Source organism: Cyrtonyx montezumae, unplaced genomic scaffold, assembly GCF_038088225.1.
Source record: "Cyrtonyx montezumae isolate F1298 unplaced genomic scaffold, pur_monq_1.0 scaffold_5, whole genome shotgun sequence".
NCBI classification, from domain to species: Eukaryota; Metazoa; Chordata; class Aves; order Galliformes; family Odontophoridae; genus Cyrtonyx; species Cyrtonyx montezumae.
In genome coordinates, this window is record NW_027072056.1 from 18,337,665 (window position 1) to 18,359,420 (window position 21,756).

A 21,756-nucleotide genomic window follows, 5' to 3' on the forward strand; every position below is an offset into this window, starting at 1 on the left:
TAGTTCCCTTCTGACTGTAGCACTAAACTGTCTTTCCATATTCCCCTGCATAGTGATTCATTAGGAGCATTTTACAGTGAATGCTTCCAAAATCAAAAACAGTCATTTTAACAAAAGTCTAAGGAAAATACTTAACTGACAAAGATAATGATTTTCTAAAAGCTTTTGCCTAGAAGTGTTTTTATATTGAGGCAGTGATTAAAGCGAACCTGCCTGAGTACATTTTCTGATCTTTTTAAGACAGCTTGGTCCAGCCAATTTGCCGTTCACATTGATATTAAATCCACCATCACATATAGGACTTCACCTTTGTAAGCTTTTTGGTGAATAGAAGAGTTGCTCCCAAGGGTTTTATGGCATGGCACAGATGCTTAGAGGAATATTCCTGCCAACTTCTATCTGATGTAGGTACTCAATTCTCATTTTCCAGTGAACATCCCATGCTAGAGGCTGTAAAAGCCCTTCATTGCCCTCATGGGTCCTGGACTATCCACAGAGGAATGTCACAGCCCCATACATGACAGTGGTGTTGGCACAACGTGGCACCGAGATTACCAGGCTCATCCCCTCAGCCAGACCTGGGGCTGGCTGGAGTATCTCTGCTCCACTGCACAGTAGAGATAAATCATCATTTCCTAAATTACTTGGTGCTGAAGCCAGTGCTGGAAAATGAGGCTTCCAATCTTTAGACTGTGCTGTGGTTTGTTTAAACAGGGACTGAGTGTCTAACAAACAGGTAAAATTGCTGCCAGATGCAAGTACATTAGCCTTTTCCAGCTGCTTTACTGCTGCCATTCAAAATAGTTTGCTATAAATATGATTCCTTTGAGCTCTATTCTGACGAGTGCAGAGCACTATCTGAGAAGGGCCACTGGTTTTCCATCCCCACTGAACTCGGTAGGAGCTGTGATTGCTCAGCACATCACTGAAAAAAGTCCTCTGAAATTACCTTAAATCACACAATTATCCCCTCACCTCTCACTCCCTCTCTGGCAGTCGTGGAAGGGGGAATAAGTTTCTCCACAGGCAGTTCTATTTCAACTTCACATACAGCCTGAAATGCTGTCACCTCTTCCTTTTACCCTTTTCTGTACATTTCTGCCCATTGCCCTAAACAGTACAGATTCACTGCACTACAGCATCCAAGACACGTTCTGGTAGCTTTTACAAATACTGCTGACTCTATTTAAAAATGTGTTTAAAATCTCTTTATGGACATAGAGAACTTCACTTATTATGTGTCTTCCCCTTGTACAATCTGTGCCCGTAGTTAAGCATGTTAAACTGGTGCTGAGGATATGGAGGTCTGCTAAACCATAACGTGAGGTTAAATGCTGAGTGCTTATGCTCAGCAAACCATTGTGAAACGTACTTGTCATTAAAGCTATTTACAAGCATGCTTCTCATTACCAGTGGAAAAACTAAGAAGAAAATTACCTGTGCCTCCCACTTGGCTAAGGTAGATGAAAATCAAAACTTCAATTGACCTGAGCACAATGACGTGTTTACAGTGCATATCTGGTCACCTTTCCTTTTGCACAGGAACTGGTTAAGAAGAGGCCTGGGTTGTGTTCTGCCTCATGCACCAGTTTGTGCCTGCTCCCAGCTCCCTTTGCTGCTAATAGTGCAGGGCTGCTTCAGACAGTGCCTAAGAAATGGCTTCAAAACCCAAACCCAGATCTGAATTTTCATAGTTGTTTGAGTTGGAAGGGACCTTTAAAGGCCTTCTGGTTCAACTCACCTGCAACAAATAGGACACCCACAGCTCGATCAGGTGCTCAGATCCCCCTGGAGATAGTGATTACAGTGAGCCCAACATGCCATATACAAGTACCAAGAGCACACTATATGCTGAGTGAAGAAAATATTCACAGACTTTTTTGCCTTTGCAATGTTTGAGTGTTTTTAACTTTCCTGCATTCTCTCCTAGGACTCTTTCTTTGCTCAAGTTATGGAATCAGAAAGCAGCATTGACTTTCAAAAAGATTTCTTAGGCATGAGTGGCCAGAACGAAGCCTCTCAGCAAACACAGGCTAGCAAGGAGTCAAGCGTAGTGGCAAACAAATTGAATGATATTCCAGAGACGCTGCAAGAGGTCAAAAACCACCTTGGGGATGGAGCAGTAGGAAATATCAAGGAGAGAATAAAGGAGGCAGAGACAAAGGGAGAAAAACAAAGAAATGATGTAGGCAGAGCACTACATGGAAATCAGAAATGGAAATCAGAAAACAACAAAACGCAAGCCAGCAAAAAACTAGCCACAAAATCAGCGACTGGCAGGCACTTAACCCTGCCCCTTCTGTCCCATATTCCTCTGAAAGTCCTGATGGATGTAGAAATGGAGCTGGTCTACGCTGATGAGGAGGAGATCACCTTCGAGTTCGCGGTGCCTGCAGCGCTCCGTGGCCGTGCTGGTGCCACGAGCACAGCGAAGGACGGCGTGGTGCCGCAGGTGGACGAGCGGCTGCAGGCGGCCCTGTGGGACGGCAGCAAACACTACAGGCAGAAGAACTACGCGGTGGCAGCGGGGCTGTTCGCAACGGCTCTGGAGGTACGGGGGTAGGGGTGGGGGAGACACTGGGCTGAAGCAAACATCTCTGGGGCCTCCACTCCACATGGAATCATAGAACGGATTGTACTAGCGTTGAAGTATACTTAATGAAGGAAATTTAGAACCCATAGAAAAAGAAATGTTCGGTCTATAGCAGGGACAAATGATCAGGAGAGTTCCCACCATAACCCAGCCGCCCAGGCACTACTACAGTGCTGGATGTTTAACTTTTCAGTTCAACTGAAGGTCTGTTTTTCCTCATTTTTTCCCACAGCAACTTCACCATTTCCCTCTTTTTCCCTAAAACCATCAGATTGCCATTGGATCTGCATAGAAATCCTTTTCTTTCTACACGAGAACAGACAAGTGCAGTAGCAAGTGACCCCTCTGGACACAACCATTCCTTTCTTCTGCAGTCGAGAGCTCAAACCTGATTTTTTGTGGAAAGAAGGATCTTGGCTGCCCAAGACACTAAAGAAATAATATGACCTTGGCCACGGTCTTTGAAACTAATCTGCGATTTTCATGACTTTCTATCTTTGAGTGCTCAAACTTGAGCTATCCTAAATTGATATGCCCTTCAGTAAGTAGATATGTCTATGTTTGCAAAAGTGAAGCCCTTCCCTGTGTGTGGCTGAGCCCACGTAAAGGAGGTGTATTAAAACCTTTGACATTTCTGAAAACCTTAACCAGAAAGAGAAGAAAAGAAAAGGCAGTTTCCAGGACTCTGTCAAGGTGGCAATTAATTCCATGGGGGTAGAAAGAGAGAAAAGGAACAGGAACCCCTCACAGGTGGGTCATGGTTGCATCTAGCAGCCTTCTGGTTCCTGGAAGCCAGAGCTAGCAGCACTTACAGTAAAACTGATTGTTCGAAGTTGTATCATTATTCCCAGATTTCTCTAGTGCTGCTAATCTCAGTTAATTATATTGGAAATCCCTTACATTATGACCATGTAATTCATAATGTGCCAGGAGAAGTCATGGTTCATAATAATCACATAATGGGCAAGGACTTAGACGTAATCAGATTTTAGTTACCCTGTTGTGTTTCCATAATGCTGCTGTAAAACCGACATAATCACAAAAAAGCACCAGTTATTTAAACATTTTTATCAGATTGACGTACAGTATCTTTCTCCCTCTCTTTTTTAAACAATGTAAGATAACAAAAATTGGATTACAACTGCTGGGAACAGACTATGATAAACTGTTTGCTTGCGTGCAGAATGAAATGTAGCTGTGGCATCAGTCTCTCGATTTTTAGTGACGCTAAAGCTGCTAAATAGTGGCACTGTGCAGCCAAAGGCTGCTCTCATAGCGGTGGCATCAGAGCGCTTGGTGTGCTGTACCTCCAAGCTGTCTTATAAACCTTGGAAGACGCCCTATATCTTCACAATTAACCCAGACACCAACATTCCCTGAGTGTATGAGGGCTTGACTTTTGCTGTGATACACAGTGCAAAAAATCACTCTCTAGTAGTTGTAAGAATTTAAAAGGAAAAAAAAACGACACTTCAGAGTCTCTACAGGAATACAGTTGGTGATTAAAGCAGAGGACTTGGAGCTGCACTCTCTGGGTTCTGTCTAATATTTCATCTCCACTGTGACCCCAATCACTTCAGTTGTGCACTTGACATCCTGAAAAAAGGGTCCAACTGTACTCGTTTCGGTGCCGTACTGCCAAACTTAGTTCAAAAGCATTTTTAAAACATTCTTTTTTTTTTCTACACTGCTGAAGGCATTTTATTTTAAGACAATAAGTATTCTAGCAGCAAGTGAGGTGAGTTAGAAAGTGACGTTCTTTTCAGGCTTTTTTTCTTCCCCTCATTCAGAAATGAGCCATGATGGGAACAAAAACACTTTTCAGTTGAGAGGAAAAGAGTGCTTGTCTGTTCCAAAGGGAATCGGAAAGGCCTGAATAGACATCTTGGGGAAGGAATGAGCAAAGATTAAGGAATTCCTTCCTTCCCGGGATTGTGGACAGAGTGGTTGGGCAATCAGAACATTGTAGGTTGGGGCTTCTCCAGCTGCCTCACAATCCCACTCTCCCCAGAAGCAAAACCGAGTAAGTTCAGAACATCTCTGGACTCTATATCTGAAAATCTTCACTGAGAGGGACATCACCTCTATGTCAGCAAGCTGTGATAAAGCTTTCTTCCAAATCTCCCATACTGCATAGTATCCCATAACTTTTTGTCTATTCTATCATGAAAAGCAGTTAGCCACCCTGCTCTCTCTATACATGCAACCTCACAGCAAATCTCCTTTCAGTTTTCTCTAAATTAAATAAGCTCACTCCTTTTAGTACTTCTCCCACATCATGCGTTTTAAACCTCTGCATCACGTTCATTGCTTTTCTCTGCATCGGCTCCAGTTCATCCATTTCTTCAGATATGGACAAATTGGAGATGATGCAGAGAAACAGAGAAAACCAGAAAACTTAAACAGCTGAGATTGAAACGGTGTTTGTTTTATCCATGGCTCCTTGATGAAGCATACACACACACACAGACACAAAAAGTTCCTCCACATTTAATGTCAGTAAAGAGAAGCGTGATATGTTACAAGCTCAAAGGGCAGGAATTCAAAGTTGTGGCCCCCAGAGCAAAATGTTGACAGATATTTTTCACATTTAAGGAAATCGAGGTTTTAGTTTGACATCACAGCATTTTGAGTGAGAGACTACGATCCAGAAAAGCACATGCATGGCCTTACATTTCAGTTGTATCACTAAGGCATGCTTCCTTATTTATGTTTCTTAGCTCTTTTTAAACTCAAAACATCTTTTCTCAATCTACTTACATACTCATGTGGTATTATCATTCTTTAGATTGTGTTGTTTTCCAGATATGCAAATAAAAAGCCTAGCACTGAAATTGTTGGAGTTGAGGAAAGGGAAGTCACCAGGCAGAAGGGAAAATTGAAATGGGTGTTTAATCCAGAGACTTGAATTTGTTGGACAGAATACTGCTGATTACTTTAGACATCAGGAAAGCAGTGTTATCAAGAAAAGAATTGATGGCTTCTTTCTATTTCTGCACTATTTAGGTACCATTAGACTAATCAGAGGAGACCTAGTGTTAGTCAGCTGCACTATAGTTGGCCTAGGAGAGGAAAAAATAATGCTCCCATGGAGCACTGTCACCATTACAGCTTAAGAATTAAATACTTTTTGTCACTACTGAAGGAAAGGGCTGAAGAAATTGGGGCAACAGTCTTTGGTCTCCCACCTCTTAGCTCAATAATATGGTATATTTGGCAGACTACATTGAGAAACACTGTAAATTTCCCTAAATTTTTGGCAGCCATATGTTGGAACATAGAAAAATAGGACTTGAACATCTGGACAGTGATATGAAGGGTATGAGAAATGACTCTAGCTTAAAACCTCAATGGAAACTGTATATGTATGTCTAGAAAATCTCTAGCCCACTATTAACAGCTTAGCTACGAAGTAATATTAAACCTTTGTAAGGATCCACAGATCTTGTCTCATTCAAACTTGTTCTGTCTGGGTGTGTAAAAGACCTCAGAAATATCAGTCTGTTTAAACCTGTACAGATTTAAATTCCAGACTCCGTTGTTCTGAAAATAACCTTCCTGTGATTAAAAACTAAGTGAGATATGTTGATATCTCATGCCCCAACCTCCCACAGATGGCTGCTATGGGCTCTGTTGTGATGGGAGTGAGCTAAACATCACTCCCATCAGTGCTCACATACCTTTGCTTTTCAGGTTAAAAAGTATGAGAGGCTCTCTCTGAGGCCCTGATGCAGTCTGGGGAACAGCACGTGATGGGGATATTTGGATGTGCTCCAAGCTGAATCAGCAGTAAGTGCTCCAGAAAGGTGGATACAGCCACATTTCTACCCTCTCTTGGGGTCCAAGAAGCCCTCATTGTATAACCCCTTACTTTGAGGGGAACAGGGTCTGGAATTGCTTATAGAAAAGGTAGAAAATGCAAATTTATAGAGATTTCCTCACCCTCATCTCACCAAGAAGAGGTGTACCAGGACTAGACACATTTTAATACCATGAAACTTGGGTCCACAAGGGATAACATGTGAAAGGCTAAATATTTATTTTTAGCACCAGCTTTCTGGAGCTAAAAGTCAGACTCATAGATTTTTCTATTCTATCACCAGCACAGGTTCTCTAAAAACTTCTGAGAGTACACCAAGTCTTGGACAGAGAACAACAAAGGTGACAGTCACCAATCCCCCAACCCTGAGCACAAGATGCTGACGTTACTCTCCAGAAATATTCTTTTAACCTATGATAATTAATTAGTTTCCTAAAAACAGCCTACTCATTTAACTTGGCTTAAAAAAAAATAAAATAAAAAAAAAAAAAGAAAAGAAAAGAAAAGAAAAAAGTAAAAAGGCCTGATAATCAGCAGTTTTCTTCTCCCCATAGTGCCATCGCTATATTTTTAGGCTGCAAAGCCAAGAAATTGATTTTTTCTACTGATACTTAACTATCTTTTATGGCTGCAGAAGATTTTAGACCAGGAATGTGAAGCTTACAGATGGCTCAAATCTGGCTTGTGGGATAGAGTGGGAATCTGTTATAATGATCCATTTGGATACGCTCCCATCTTTTGATCACTGAATTTGGATCTATTAATCTTCTAGGCATTTCCAGCATGCCCATCACCATGACATAAAGCTGAGGAACTGCACAACTATTTGTCTATACGGATTCATGCCCCCATTCTTCTTGCCTGAAGTGCTGTTACGTATCTGGCTTATAAAGTGCTTTTTTCTCAAAGGAATACTACACGCCGACCATAAAACAATATGTTTCCTCATTGATGTGCATGTACAAGAACAAAATCCCTATTCCAGAAAGGACAGACCATATTTTCCAATCATTCTCGTGCCAGAGCAGATCAGTCAATTTCTAATTAACTCTAATTGGCTTCCTCACATGCTACTCAGTTATTTACCTGGAGGTGACGAGTGCTCAAAAGTGCTAAATATTTTCTTCGTACTTTGTAAACATTGAGCTAAGGGTTGATTAAAAATAATAATCATCCTCCACTTGTCACTTACAATCAAAAGCCTCATTGACCTAGACACGTGCAAACCTCATGCATTACAGACACTGCAAAACGCAGGCAAGGGCCACATAATACATCTCTCAGTAGGTAAAGATGAAAAGAAAAAAAAAGGAAATAGAAGACTTGGGACAGCCTTGGAGCAAGGAAACTGGTGATAGGATGGGAGGTAATGGCTTTAAGTTACATCATGGGAGGTTCAAGTTGGATATTAGGAAACACTTCTTCTGTTAAAGAGCAGTGATGCACTGGCACAGCTGCCCAGGGAGTAGTGGAGTCACTGTGCCTGGAGGTGTTCAGAGCTGTGGGGACGTGGTACTGAGCACACGGGCAGTGGGCATGGGGGGGATGGGCTGGAGTTGGAGGTGTTTTCCAGCTTTGATGTTCCTATGAAGAATGAGCCCATCTTAATCGATGGGGGCTCGATCTTCTGCACAGCCACTGATACCATAGCTGGCTCAGGGCACATCACTTCTGCCTGGAGAACTAAAGGGCTTCTGTGAAAGTGAGCCAGTTAAAAACCTTTGGGTATCTGAACCCCACAGCTCCCCACGTGCATCACAGGCCTTGAGATATGCAACAGAAGGTCAGTGCAGAAGTGTGATCCCACCTCCTGCCTCTCCCTGTGAAGAGATGCCTTAAAGCATGGTTTGAAGAGGAGTTCCTGTGATATCGAGGGCCCTGAGAAATTGAAGGCATTCATCCTCCCAAGCTGCCATCTGCTCCTGGAATGGATCTTACAGGAATAGGGAGGGCAGAGCTATCCATGTTTAATTTGTGGCCATGGGTGCTTCCCAGCTAGTCAACAAAGGCAATGACAATCAGCTTAATTTATGGGAAGAAAATTAGGCAGGTTAGGAAATGGTGCAAACACCGAAAGCAGCTAGTGCAGGTGAGCAGCAGGTGCAGAAGGTGCACTATTAATGCATTTTCCCTCTGAACTCTCTGTAAATCGCACTGCTGCACGCTACCTGGGCTCTGCAGAGAGAGACAACGATGCAGGCTGAAGTGGGCACCGAATTGGAAAGCGTTCACAGGCTGATTTGAGAGGAACTTTATCCATGAGGACAGTTTAGAGAAAATGTGTTATTAAAGTACTTTATTTCCATTTAGAGATTCACACAGGCATGCACAGACAGTAGGTGGTGACAGCTGCTACCAGAACCATTTGTTATCTTACTCCTGTTCAGCTTTTGACAGTGTAAAATGAATATAAATGCTGAAAAGCTTTACAGAGGTGAACCAAACAATAAAAAGTAGGGGGAGGATGAATTCTGTTTAGGTTACTTTAGGGAAGAGCTTTATTTCTGTTTATTCCTGAGGCGTGGATATGTGCCGCATTTCTCACACTGACAATAATGCTGAGGAGATCCGTGTTGGAGTTTACCAAATCCCCACAGTCCTGAGGTGAAGGCAGAGGGGAGAGCCAGCCTTGCAGCTATCTTTAATGCCATACTCAGAAATGGTGTGAAAATACGGCTTCAGCAAATTATTGTTTTTCCCTAATAATCCTGTCCATCAAAGTGGAGTGAGCCTTTCACTCACATTCTTTGCCTTAATAAAAGTGCTGGTGAGATATCTCTGGGTTTGGATTTAGTGGTAGCAAATCTCTTGGCATCAAAGGGATTCAATTAGTTGGCCTGAAATGATATTGCTTTTTCCAAGCAATCATGACAGCTCTCAAAATCTTGCTACAATGCAGTCACATCACACCAGCTGACAGTTGCCACCAAAAAATAAAATTAAAAAAAAAAAGCTTTTGGCCAGCTCCTTCCGTGAATGCTATCGAAAAAGACTGATGTTCCTGCTTCCAGTTCAGCAGGCATCTCGATCTGCAGCCTATCAAGAGGAGCCACTCGTATCCGTTTTGACTTTTGTCTGATTGTTGGGTTTTCATACAGAATATTTACACCATTTCTGCTTTGGTTTGATTTTGGATGGACTCACATTGGAGGGCTGACAGAGCTTGCATTACAAAGGCAATCTATAAAAGAGGCTTCAGTATACAGTGCAGAATATAAAGTTCCTTGGAAACTATTGTAGTATATTGATTCTGCAATATATGTTTCATTAGAGAGCTTTGGAGGTTTGTTTTCTTTTTTGTTCTGCACTCCTCTCACCCTGGCAATACTGATAACGGGGGGGCACTCCATGAAATAGAGGCTGGTAATGAGAGGCACTGATTTATGGCATGGCACACAGATTAAGCTGAAGTCAAACAGGTGACATTTTCCTAAAGCCTTTGTTCCTGATTTAAGTGCTCACAAAGCAAATTATTTACGAGAAAAAGACCCCTGAGTTTCTGCTGGGGGGAGGTAAAGCCTTTATCTGAATCCATGCCAATGAATAGGAATGACTTTGGCTTAGGAGTGCTGCAGGGAACATTGTTATCTTCCATGGGAGGGAAAGATTCACGTCAAGTTTATTTGTATAAAGCAGCATCCAGCTATAAATGAGAACAAACCAAATTGCTATATCCTCTAAAATTTGCGGGCACTTGAAGTCTCAATTTAGATTTGGATTTCTTTAATATTCTGCCCTACATAGACACCAAATCCCTTCCACACATCTGACATTACAGAGGAAACACCTGCAAAATGGGCTGCTTAGAGCTGAGGAATTGAAGCCTTAACACAGATGGGCTCAAGATGGAACCAATGGAGATGTGGAGAGAGCTGGATGGATCCCACCCCATGCTGATCCCACAGCAGCCTGGAGGTTCACCTGGTGCTCGCCAGGTCTATGCTTTTCTGGCAAACACTGGGTTTTGTTGGAAGAGAAATAAGGATCATTTCTCAGAACTAGGCATATCTGAGGTATACTGGGCTCTCTGCCAGCTCTGTGTAACCAGTAATATCCCCAAAACAGCAAATATGACCCACACATACATTGCTGTTACAGAACCTGGTGCTAACTCTGCATAAAGCAGCTAAATATGCCAAAAATATCATATGTATGTATTGTTCAAAAAACCCATGGCAGAGCACATTGCAGGTAGCTTAGCAAATTTAGCTCTTCTTACCTGACATTTGCATTCAGATTCAGTAGTGAACTATATATTTTCAATATGTTCTTAGAAAGTTATTTACACAAATCTCATTAACAATAAAGACAGCGATTTTATATACGATTCCTGTTCTGCTGACTGAAATTACTTACCAAGGCATCAGTGTGACTTTAAACAGAAGCTGGAAAGTTATGCTGCATGAAATCATATCATTGAGAGCAAATTCTCTCTTTTTATCCTCCATGCTGATTATTTTTTTCCCCCCCACTCAGACAAAACTGCCATTATCTGGCTGCGTTGTGCTGGTTTTCTGCAGTATTTTTGATATGCTTAATAGTCGTAGGGACTGGAACACTCAGCAATATACAAAAAGTGTTTTGTTTTCAGCCTGCAATCAGGTTCTGGAAGTTATTTGCAGAAGTAGCATTGCTGCAGCAGACATTTTCTGGGAGGCAGTCAGGTGCCTGGTGTACCAGGCTGAACTCGTGGATTGCTCTGGAGCCAAGTGGCTGGTTGGGAGACAAGGCACTAATTGAATCTCTCTTGCCTTTTCAGGTTTGTCCCTCTGATTAACCACTCTAGAAATCACTCCAGGGAAAGCCTCAAAAGTTCTCTCTAAAAGAGAGAGATGCGATAAAGAGTCCTCTGCTGAAAGGATAAAAAAATACATGTATAAATATTCCTAGCACTGGGCTGCAGCAAGGCCAGCAGATCACTGCTGCATTCCAACTTGCTCCTATCCCTTTTGTTCTGGCAGAGAAAAGCACAAGCGATCTCAAAGTTGCCACAGAATCTCATTTGACCAGATTTATTCACTTTCCCATGCAGCTGCCGAGTTAAATTTGCTACCACCGCAATCTATATTTGTATCTACATTCACATACAGAGATATCTACTGGATTTATAATTTAAGGCAAGAAGTATTCCTGTCTTCAGTAGCCACCAAGCTTATAGCAGCAATTAGCAGACTGCTGCCTTTGTCCTTTCTGTCCAGTTGAGCCTTTCTCCTTCTTCCCAGCAGCAGCAGGGCAGAGATGCCGACACACACATCACCAGAGCTCTAATTATGCTCTTCCAAATGTGACCCACACTACCTTGCCACCAGCTTCCAGACCAGAATTTCCCACCTTACACCAAAACCATGGTGGGTCCGGGGAGGGGGGAACTCCTCCACTCATTCTCATTAGCTAACACCTGGGAGGTCCTTACTCATAAAACTTCCTTGCTTGCCACTGCCAAAATTAAAGCCTTAATACCACAGCAAAATCTATGCTAAGTTCACAGTGTCACAGAGCTGTTCTGCGACCTCTGACCGAGAGCTTTATCACGAGCATTTATATGACCGTGCTTTCAGAAACACAGATATAGACTCACGTGCACTGAAAGAGAAACCTCCTTTATTGGAGGAATTGCAATGTAATTAGTGACAGTTCACCACTAATTAAAAAAATTGCAGGTACCACTTCCATTCTTAACATCTCCCATATACACGTTGGAACTCTGTATGGGATCACTGGGCAGAGTTCTGAAGACTGTGTACTACACATGCACAAAACCTGCACTGGGACCTCCACTTGTAACAAAGGCCCCTATGGAAACAGAAATAGCCTTTGGCAGGATTCTCAAAATTAAATATTATTTCTGGACAGACATTCCTGTCTACTGACAGGGGTGCTCTCAGCTGTTCTAAGTTTGAAAGGGAGAAATACTTCTTATATTTCCTACTTGTGGTCAAGGATATAAAACGTTATCTTGCAGGGTTTTAACACCAGATTGCCTGGAAAACTTCACATTTAATTTTTTTTAATTTTTTTTTTTATTTAATTTCATAGCTTATGTGAACTTCTAGACATTGGCAAGATTTCTGCAGATCCAAAAGTGCACCAAAGTCTCAGGTAAAATATAACCCCAAATTTCCCAGTTTGGAATTAAACTCAAATTCAATAACATTACTCTGTAAAAACAAAACCTTGATGGTTAAAATATACATATATATATGTATATATCGAGCCCTTCAGTTACGTCTGTGTCTGGATGTCCTTGTGAGGAGACCTTCAGGTCTCTACAAAGGAGTGGGATGGAGCTGCTTTTACCTTTTACTTAAAGCAAGCACTCCAGAAACACCAAAACCCATTTTGATCTTCAAAGGTAAAGTTATTGAACTGCAGCAGGATCAAGAAAACTTGACACTGCTGGGTGAGACATGAAAATTGCAAACAAATCTCCTCCCTTCTCCTTATGAAAGGCACTGCCTTTCTTCTTCCCTTGCTCTCAATCCAACAGGTTTCCCAAAATTACAATGAACTGTATCTACAGAGCCTCCTTTGTCTCCCCAGAAAATCTTAGAATGCTCCACCAGATTCCCTACCCAGCAGGGCATGGGACAGTGCAAGGAAGCAATCTCCCTCCTGCTGCATAGTCAAGTCCTTTTAGAAACAGAAAAATGCAATAAAGGCTGAAGAAACAAATGCAGTGTTATAATAGCTGTCAGAACTTGTGCTTGTTATGCTCCATTTAAATAGCTCATCCAAAAAAACCTTTTTCACTGGTATCCATATTGCTCCCAGAACCAGACACTTCTGTTAGTGCTGCCTTTAATGTATTGTATATCTCACTAACCCCTTATACTACAGCTATCTTGTATACCCATATCCCTTCTGCTAAGTATAAAAGAGCTGTTTCTGTAAAACAGGTCGAATCTTGCTTTTGGTGTTTGCATGGAACTAGTACAGATGGGTCCACTTCAAATCCACTGATGCACAGCAGAAATCCACACAAAAATAGTGAGAGAATTCCTAACCTAAAGCATACCCAACCAAGTGGTCAACTGTGGGGTAAATAACTCCCAAAGATGGTACTTCACAAAGAAGTAGTATAGATGACGGTATATTTTGAGTAGTTCTATATAGATAGGATACAAATAATACAAAAGAGAAGATGGCTCACCTTCAGGATGTCAAGGCTCACAGGGGACTCCACGTGGAAGGGATCTCCGAGAAGAGATCCTTCCCTGGTGGTGGTCAGCCCTTAAATGGGGTTTGGGAGAGGTGGAGCCAGGCTCCACCCCTTCCAATCACACAGGTATATCACCTCCACCTGTGGCCCCATGGCTGACTCGGTGCTCACCTCAGGTGACCAATCAGTGGTTCAGGCCGTGATTCAGCAGTTCCCATACATCAACGAACAGAAGAAAAAACCCTTGGAATATTGCTCTGATTTTGTGTGACTAAACATTGAGTTATTGTGTTATTCCAAGATCCCGCTAAGAAGACCTGTTTGAATCCAATTGCACTGTACTTAAACATGTTTGCTAAACCCTTATCTGTTTAGATATAGTTTACAGAGAGTTGTGTTTTTCCTTTTGTCAAAGATAACAGGGGGGTTGCACAGGTCTAGACATAACTCCTCAATATCAGCAGTAAGCATCAAGGAAACTCTGAATTGTGGCACTTCATACTGAAGAGATCACTAAATGATTCTTTTCTTCTCACAATCATTCAGGAACTTGAAAGTCAAGGGAGTAGCCTCAAAGCTCTAATTCCCGTAAATTTAACTGAGGTCACAGCTTGGCCAATTCGGCTGAAAAGTGTTATTACAGAAAAACTTGATGACACTTTTATGTTCACTGATGTGAACATAATTCTCTGGTTTTTAGGTACATGTAGCACATCTTTCCCATAGAGACGCTTCAGCAGATATATATGGTACCATGAGCTAAGTTAAAAGTGATGAATTCTCTGATTTATAACTTCTACTGATAACAAGATGATGGAAAAACTTAAATGTATGAGTGCCATTACATACACTGTGTAACTTGCTCAGCAGAGAAGGGATGTGAAAAAAGAAGATATTTATCACACCTAAACTAGGGAGACAATTTCTGTATGACCCATGACCACAAAGAATTGTGCTGATCTCTAACCAAGACACACAATCTCAAAGATGGTGTTAGCTTTGTAGGAGATGAAGGTGGATGTGGGTCTGTGATCCTGGCTGACTCCCAAGGATCACGTGTAGGAGGAAAGATGCATATGTAGATGTTTTTTCCTGATGGATTTAATCTTCTAATGAGACCTCAGCTGCTGAGCTTGTACCTCCAAAAGATCAACCACTGGATATTAACTAAGTAGGCACAAGAAACTAATTGGTAAAACCAGACTTACTAATAACAAGGAACTAGACAAACAGTGTCCTCCTTCTTCCATTCCAAAGCTTTGGTGACCAACAGAAATAGACTCCAGTGTGAATCCTTTGGTTATAGTCCATTTAAAGCAGAGGCTGCACTCAACATCAATAGACTGCAATCACGTCCCAGTGTTGTGAGAGCACTCAGCACTGGCCTGAGTGTGATCTGAGACATTAAGCACACCACCCAGCTAAAGATAAACTTGTTATTCTTCATTAGAAATCTGCTTTTAAAGTTGATTTGCAGCAAAGTCATTTACGCAGATGAAATCATTGCACACTGAACAATCCTGTTAGAGATGTTTATCCAAGCAAAGGACATTCAATTGCATTTTCATTAGTAGAACTGTATCGTTATTGTCCTTAAAGACAAGGCTCTTAGACTTAATCTATTTGTTTACAGTTGTATCTCATTGCTGACAGTTGAATTTTGTTAAAAACTAAAAGCTAATTTTTTTACTACTCTTGGGCATTACAAAAATCACATATCCTGCAGAGTAATAATGCAGAAAGCTTTGAGGCCCAAAGGTGGTCCTGTCCAGTGTCGTAGCTCTGCTGGTGCTAAGAACTCTCCAAAACTCAAAGGAATTATCTATTTCTAATGATGCACATAATGAAACAGAGTGAATTTCTGATTAAATAATTTCCTGTGATGAACAGCAGGCTGTTTATCTTTGAAGAAAAGTATATTCTTTTTTAAAACATAGGATCTTTCTATCTGCTGCATTCTAAGAAGATGGAAAAGACAGCTAATCTCATTCTTTCTACCATCTATAGCTCTCTACTCTTCTACCCTCAGGACTAAAGCAGCGCTCACTGCTGGCAGTGCTGAAATAAGTAAATGGGTCTCTGAAACACCTCCTTCAGCCTCAGTCTCAAGACAGCCACAGATTTTGGGAGCCTAGAGATGAGACTAAAAATTTTGAAAATGGGGGAAAAAATACAATTTCTAACAGCTCTTTCTAGCTTTTAGCTTATTATCTGCTCTCTTGGCTATCCATCCCAGGAAGATGACATTGCATTTTACCTTATGCTCCTATATATTTGTACTGATTGCTGTGGTGTTAACTGTATTTAAGGTCAGGATATATTTTACTTAGAAGACAGTTTTCTCCATTTATCAGTTACAAAGATTACTGCTATCTAACAAAAGATGTATTGCAACATCAGTAAACAATGTTTTTGTTTCTTGTATAGCTTTGCAGTAAAGGTGCTGCTATAGGCAAGTCCACTGATCCATCTCCAGAAGATATTTCCAGTATTGCCAGTTTTATTGAGGCGAAGCTTGCAACCTGCTACTTAAAGCTGAGGAAGCCTGATCTTGCTCTGAATCATTCACACAGGTAAAAAATAAATATTGATCAGATAGGCTACAAAGACTGGAAACAAAAACCTAACAAATACTATGAATATATCTTGTGCAAGAAGAATCAGTCTAATGATGAGAAGAGAAGAATCAATAAACCAGTTCTTACCACACTGATGTTTAGGACAGATTAGCTCTCACAGACATCAGGCTGCAGTAGCACTGTATGCATTTACTGCTTTGATAATGCAGTAGGTAGGGGTACGTAGATGAGTCACAGAGATAGCTCAGGGCATCCTAGGATTGAAACTGGGCAAATATAAACACATTCAGCCTTATGTGGCCATAATGATATTATGAGCTTTTGAACTTTTTCAAGCCAGATTAGGTCAGGGATGGCTGGAAGATATTTTTGTTAGATTATTCCTTCGTGAGCTCAGTTGTGATCCACATCAAAGGCCAGCACCACACCAACGCAGAAAGAAGCCAGAAACAAAGCTTGCACGTGGTGGTATTGAAATTCCCATTTATTTCAAATGAGTTAGGATTTTGCTGGGTTTTTGCTGCCTTTAATTAGCATTCAGGCATAACAGTAGTTTCCGTTAAGCACATGCCTGTCCTGCCAGCATCACTTCATTACTGAGGTCTCTGTTCATTTTTTCCATTGTACAAGATATACTACGATGGACACTGCAATTAGTGCAGGGTGAGTTTTTTCATACAATCATCTCAAATGAATGTAACTACAAAAGAGTAGTTACACCAGAAGAGGAGGCACATGCTTATGCCTAATTCACAGGAGACAGCAGTAAGGAACAATGTGCCGGAATAGCAATGCAATGCTGTCATGGCAGCAGGTTCATTAGGTTTGTACAAGCAAACAATGCCATGGGAAAGCTGAGAATCCTGAAACAACGATGAGAGCTTCATCTCTCAGCTCCACTTCTCGCTGCTGCTTTCCTCAAGCACTTTGTTTACAAAGCCTACCTAAGGTCCACACACTATTAGGGGTTGCATCCTTCAGAGTACCTTCAAGGACCATTCCAGGTTGATAGGGTGGTGAAGCACCGAAACAGGATGTCCTGAGATGTGATGGATGCCCCATCCTGCAAGACATTCAAGGCCAGGCTGGATCAGGCTCTGAGCACCTGATCGAGCTGTAGATGTTCCTGTTCATTGCAGGGAGGTTGGACTGGATGACTTTTAAAGGTCCCTTCCAACTCCAAGGATCCTGTGATTCTCTGTCTTGAATGCCCATGCTCCCGGGCAGCCTGACCTACAGGTTGGCAACCTTCCCCATGGCAGGGGGGGTTGGAGCGAGATGATCTTCAAGATCCCCTCTTACCAACCATCCTATGATTCTATGAGTGGTTGCACTCCAAGGCACACCACTCAGGCAGATGGGCCATACTCCTCTCAGTTGGAGTACTTGTAACCAAAGCATAGGAAGTGAGGAAGGCGGATATACCCAAAAACACAGGCTCCTCACACAAACTACAAAGCAACCCTTTTTTTTTTTTCATGAGTTGTCAAAGGTCACACTAGTGACCAGTTTACTGGACTTTAACTTTTGGAAAAATGTTATTGATATCTCTTTCTAACTATGAATTCCAAGAACGCTAAGATAAGGAGTAGCGATCGTAATACTACAGAAACCTACACCTATTCAGACATGCTGTGATTTCAATTGTCTTAAAACAGAAACCATGACCTACAGAAACCACGATCTACAGAAAAAATAAATGCAGTCAGATGGGAATCGCAGAAAAAACGGAAGGAAGGAGGAATTCTTCACTCTCCTATCTTCTATATAATTATAACAATCTGTTCTTAACTTCTTTAGCTGCATAGCTCAAAGAAAAGTGGCAATCAGCAATGCCTATTTTCAGTATAATTCATTTAATAACTTGCAGAATGGGAACAAATCTACTGACAGTATTTGCTGCGTTGTAAACTGTGTGAACTGATACACATAATATAGCAGTGAAAAATATTCTGAGATATCATTAACATAATGGCAGAACCTGAAAGATAATCAATAGGTGTATTTTTTCAAAAAGAACAAATACATTACTTTGAGGTGTCCTACTAAAAATAGCTTATTGCCATCAGTTAAGTAGCACATATAGAATTTTTATTCCCATTGAGTTTTTATGTCATCACTACCTTGTAATGGTTTGCTGGTAATCCTTTGGTATTAATCATGAATCCAAATTAAAGTATTCATTTCTGCATTTATTTGCATTTACTGAACTGTTCTTTCTTTAATTTCATGTAAATTTCACGGCTCCTGCATTTATTTCTGGAGCCTTATTAACCAAAAATCAGCTTTAATATTCTCATATGTAGCTGTATCAAATATATGTAAGTGCTTTTTGCTTGGCTCGAATATTGCAAAATACCACAACTAAATAGAGGAAAATTCCAGCACGTCAGTTTTAAAAATGTTCCAGAACAGGCATCTGCAAGGGGACAGCTATCCTGGTCTTAAAAAAAAAATAAATCTGTCACCAGATAGATGACAGAATCATCCTGTATGAGAAGCAAAGTGTGGGATTACACACAAACTGGAAATTGTATCCTCGGGATTCTTAACGTCAAAATTTGAGCTTGTCTTTAGCATCGCTGGCATAAAAGAGTATCCTGATGAGGTTCTGGTTGCTACTCAGACCAATATAAAATGTTTGTCCTTTGTGATGGAATGCTATTAAAAAAAAAACAACAGCCCTTATCTGTCACAGCTCTGAGGAAATGTGCCAGGGGCTGACCTCACCAAACAGCATCTGTAGTAACTGACTTGACCACCACATTTCATCATCAGATAGCCATCAAAATAATTCCTAACTTGCAGCCTGAAACTATAAAATGAATCACACAATATTTACATGCCCTGTGCTCCTTTTGGCCCAGACGTTGTGGCATACCAGGGTTTAATGATCTTAATAACCCCATATGGCTCACTGGGAAATTAGATTTTCCCTTTGGTTGCAGAAGGCAATTTTCAATTATAGCAGATGGCAAAACAGCAAAGGTCTGAGAAGGCGAGAACTGAATAAGAAACCTTAGATTACTACTTCAGCTTCACGTTGCTCAGCGTAATATCAGTGGTTGGATTTTTGACCCAAATTAGAGTAATCTTGAAGCAGAGAACTTTGAGCAGTGCAGTCCCTCAACTACATCTGCTCTTCAGAAGGCCAAGCCCCACAGAGAAATCCATAAAGCTGCAGCCACACACAGAAAAACATCCCGTGGTACATCACATACGGAACTCAGCAACTGTTAAGATTCAATTTTCAACAAAATTGGAGAGCACAATGCAGAACTGCAGAACAATTGAAGATGGAAGGTCCTTCAAAACACAGCATACATGACTTTACCCATGAGACTCTACATCCTCTTCAGGTTTATTTTTTATTTTGCATTTTCCCCTCCAAGTGAGATGAAACTCATTTACGTTGATGCCACGTGATTCGGCTGTCATGGCCATCACGGCACACAAGATTTGAGGAACAGCATTCACGTGGCTTGATCCAGTCACTTTAACACAGGAAGGATGCAGTCCCAGGCTTTGTTCCCTGCCTTCCTCCCCAAAAACTCCATCGGGACACAATGTAAGAGCCAGGGGAGGAAGAGAAATCAGACAGTGCACTGTATTTCACTAACACTACCACTAAGTAATGCTGAAAAATGAGTTTGTTACCATGAGGGCTGCTGCATGAAGCTATTCAAAAACCTTTGGGGTTAGCAAAGATTTTCCTGTGTCCTTTCAAGCTGCTCCACAGGTCTGACCCAGTGCCAGCACTCTCCCTCCCTTCCAGAAAGGCAGCGCATAGAAAACGCGCTAAATCTGTGAAGCTTTTCCTGCTCTGCCTTTTGAAGTGCTGGATGGAAGGCAGGGCTCTCTAATGCCTCTTGCACAATTCATAGGGAGACGCATGAAGTAGAAAATAGCACCTCTGTTAAGCAGCGCACGATTGCTTTAGTGATGACTTAACAGAGGGAATCTCTTCAGGAGGCACAGTGGGGGAAAATAAACCTAGAGCAGCTGAAGCCTTACAGATTCAGCTCTCAATCCTCTACTTTCTTCCACTCAGTGATTTTTCCAGACACTTTTAAAAGGTTTAAAATAATTATTTAGGGTCAAGGTTTACGCAATGTCTGACAGAAACAAAATGAAAGGCACCTCAATTCTTGGTCCTTGAATTATAGGCAGGTTAAATCAAGTTGTTTACATTGAGGTTAATTCTCAGCTTGTAGATTAAAAGAAAAAAGCAGAAGAAACAATAATCAGCTATGCTATTCCCCCATGTTTCTTATTTTGCACCTTTAATAAAGGACTGTGTTAAAGCAAATAGAATGGTGAAAGCCTAATGAAACACTAAATAGTCAAATAACACAATGATGCTATCATACAATGGAGTCACTGGGCATTAAAAAGGAGAAATAATAGAAGAACTTAAGAACAAACTTTAGGTAAAAGAAGGAAAAGGACAAATGTATTTGCTGGTGCTGCTAATCTGTGGCAAGTTGGTAATGTGCTCTATACTTTTCTCTAAACTACTCTCCTAATCACTTTACCTCCTCAGAAAGGAGAAGAGAAAGGGAAGAATTAGCAGCACCTAATTACTTCAGCAATTGTGTCAGGCATATTGCAATATACATAATAGATGAGATATTATTAATACAAAGCTATTCCGTTGAGATGCTCTGGATAATATTTTTTAAGAGTAGTTCTGGTTTATAATTCCTTCTCACCGCGTTTCAAATATTTCTCAGTAGTTCATCTTTTTATTATTTTTTAAATTACTTTCTCTGAGTTCTCCAATTCTCAGCTCCAATACCTATCTTATTTCTAGGTCAGTGACATAGTTTTATGGGCAGAGTCCTTCTCCATGGGGGAGAAAGGCTGTGTTCCTCCTGACTTCAGTAACAGTACATGGCGATTACACTGCACAACGTGTTTGGGATTCTACTTAGGAAAAGAATATTTAGGGGAAAAAACCTTGCCCTGAAAGAAATACTGTTCCTTTTTGGAGGAAGAGTCCAGTGGCACTGAGCTATTTTATAAAAGCTGAGATGCATGATAGCAAAGATCAGAAGAGCTGGTGGTTGAGATAAGAAAACGACACTAGCGTGGCTGGGAAGCGAGTTGGAAACATGTTATGCAAACAACTCAGGGAAGGCAGAGCATATCCATTTGTGTCAAGAAGCCTTAGGAGCTTCAAAACAGGTTTTTCTTAAATATCTTTTTGTTCTGGACAGGAAAACATTCTCCTTTGTACCACCTTCACAGCTGAGGAATCAAAACCTCTATAGCACATTTGTCTTATGCTTGCAATTCAAAGCAAATTGCTGCTGCAGAACCTTTTAGCGTGGCAGTTATATTTCACTTCACTGGCAGTGAAAAGGTGTTGTGTGTCTGAAAGCTTTATCAGGAGCCCTCATTCCCTCCCTTTCCATCTATTTAGATATGGGAACTTCACAAGAAGTTTTCTTCTGTGCATGGAAACTCCTTGTCTGTGGATGCCGTAACTGCACTTCTTTTTTCCACTGTACCACAGCTCCTGTTACTTGAGCCACATAAATCTGGTAGAAGTTTTCCTGTCTCTGTAGCTATTGGTTTTGTTTCATGGTAACAACTGTATTAG

At 41.2% G+C, this 21,756-nt stretch overlaps 1 protein-coding gene across 1 annotated transcript in view; it reads left to right on the forward strand.

Annotated features, from left to right (window-relative positions):
• The first annotated feature begins 353 nt into the window (after positions 1–353).
• Positions 354–21,756, forward strand: part of SPATA16 (spermatogenesis associated 16) — a 70,461-nt gene continuing 49,058 nt past the window's right edge. The window contains exons 1-3 of the mRNA XM_065748416.1: positions 354–404; positions 1,931–2,551; positions 16,000–16,145. Of these exons, the coding sequence (XP_065604488.1) occupies positions 354–404; positions 1,931–2,551; positions 16,000–16,145 (818 nt within the window). The remainder of the gene's footprint in view (positions 405–1,930; positions 2,552–15,999; positions 16,146–21,756) is intronic.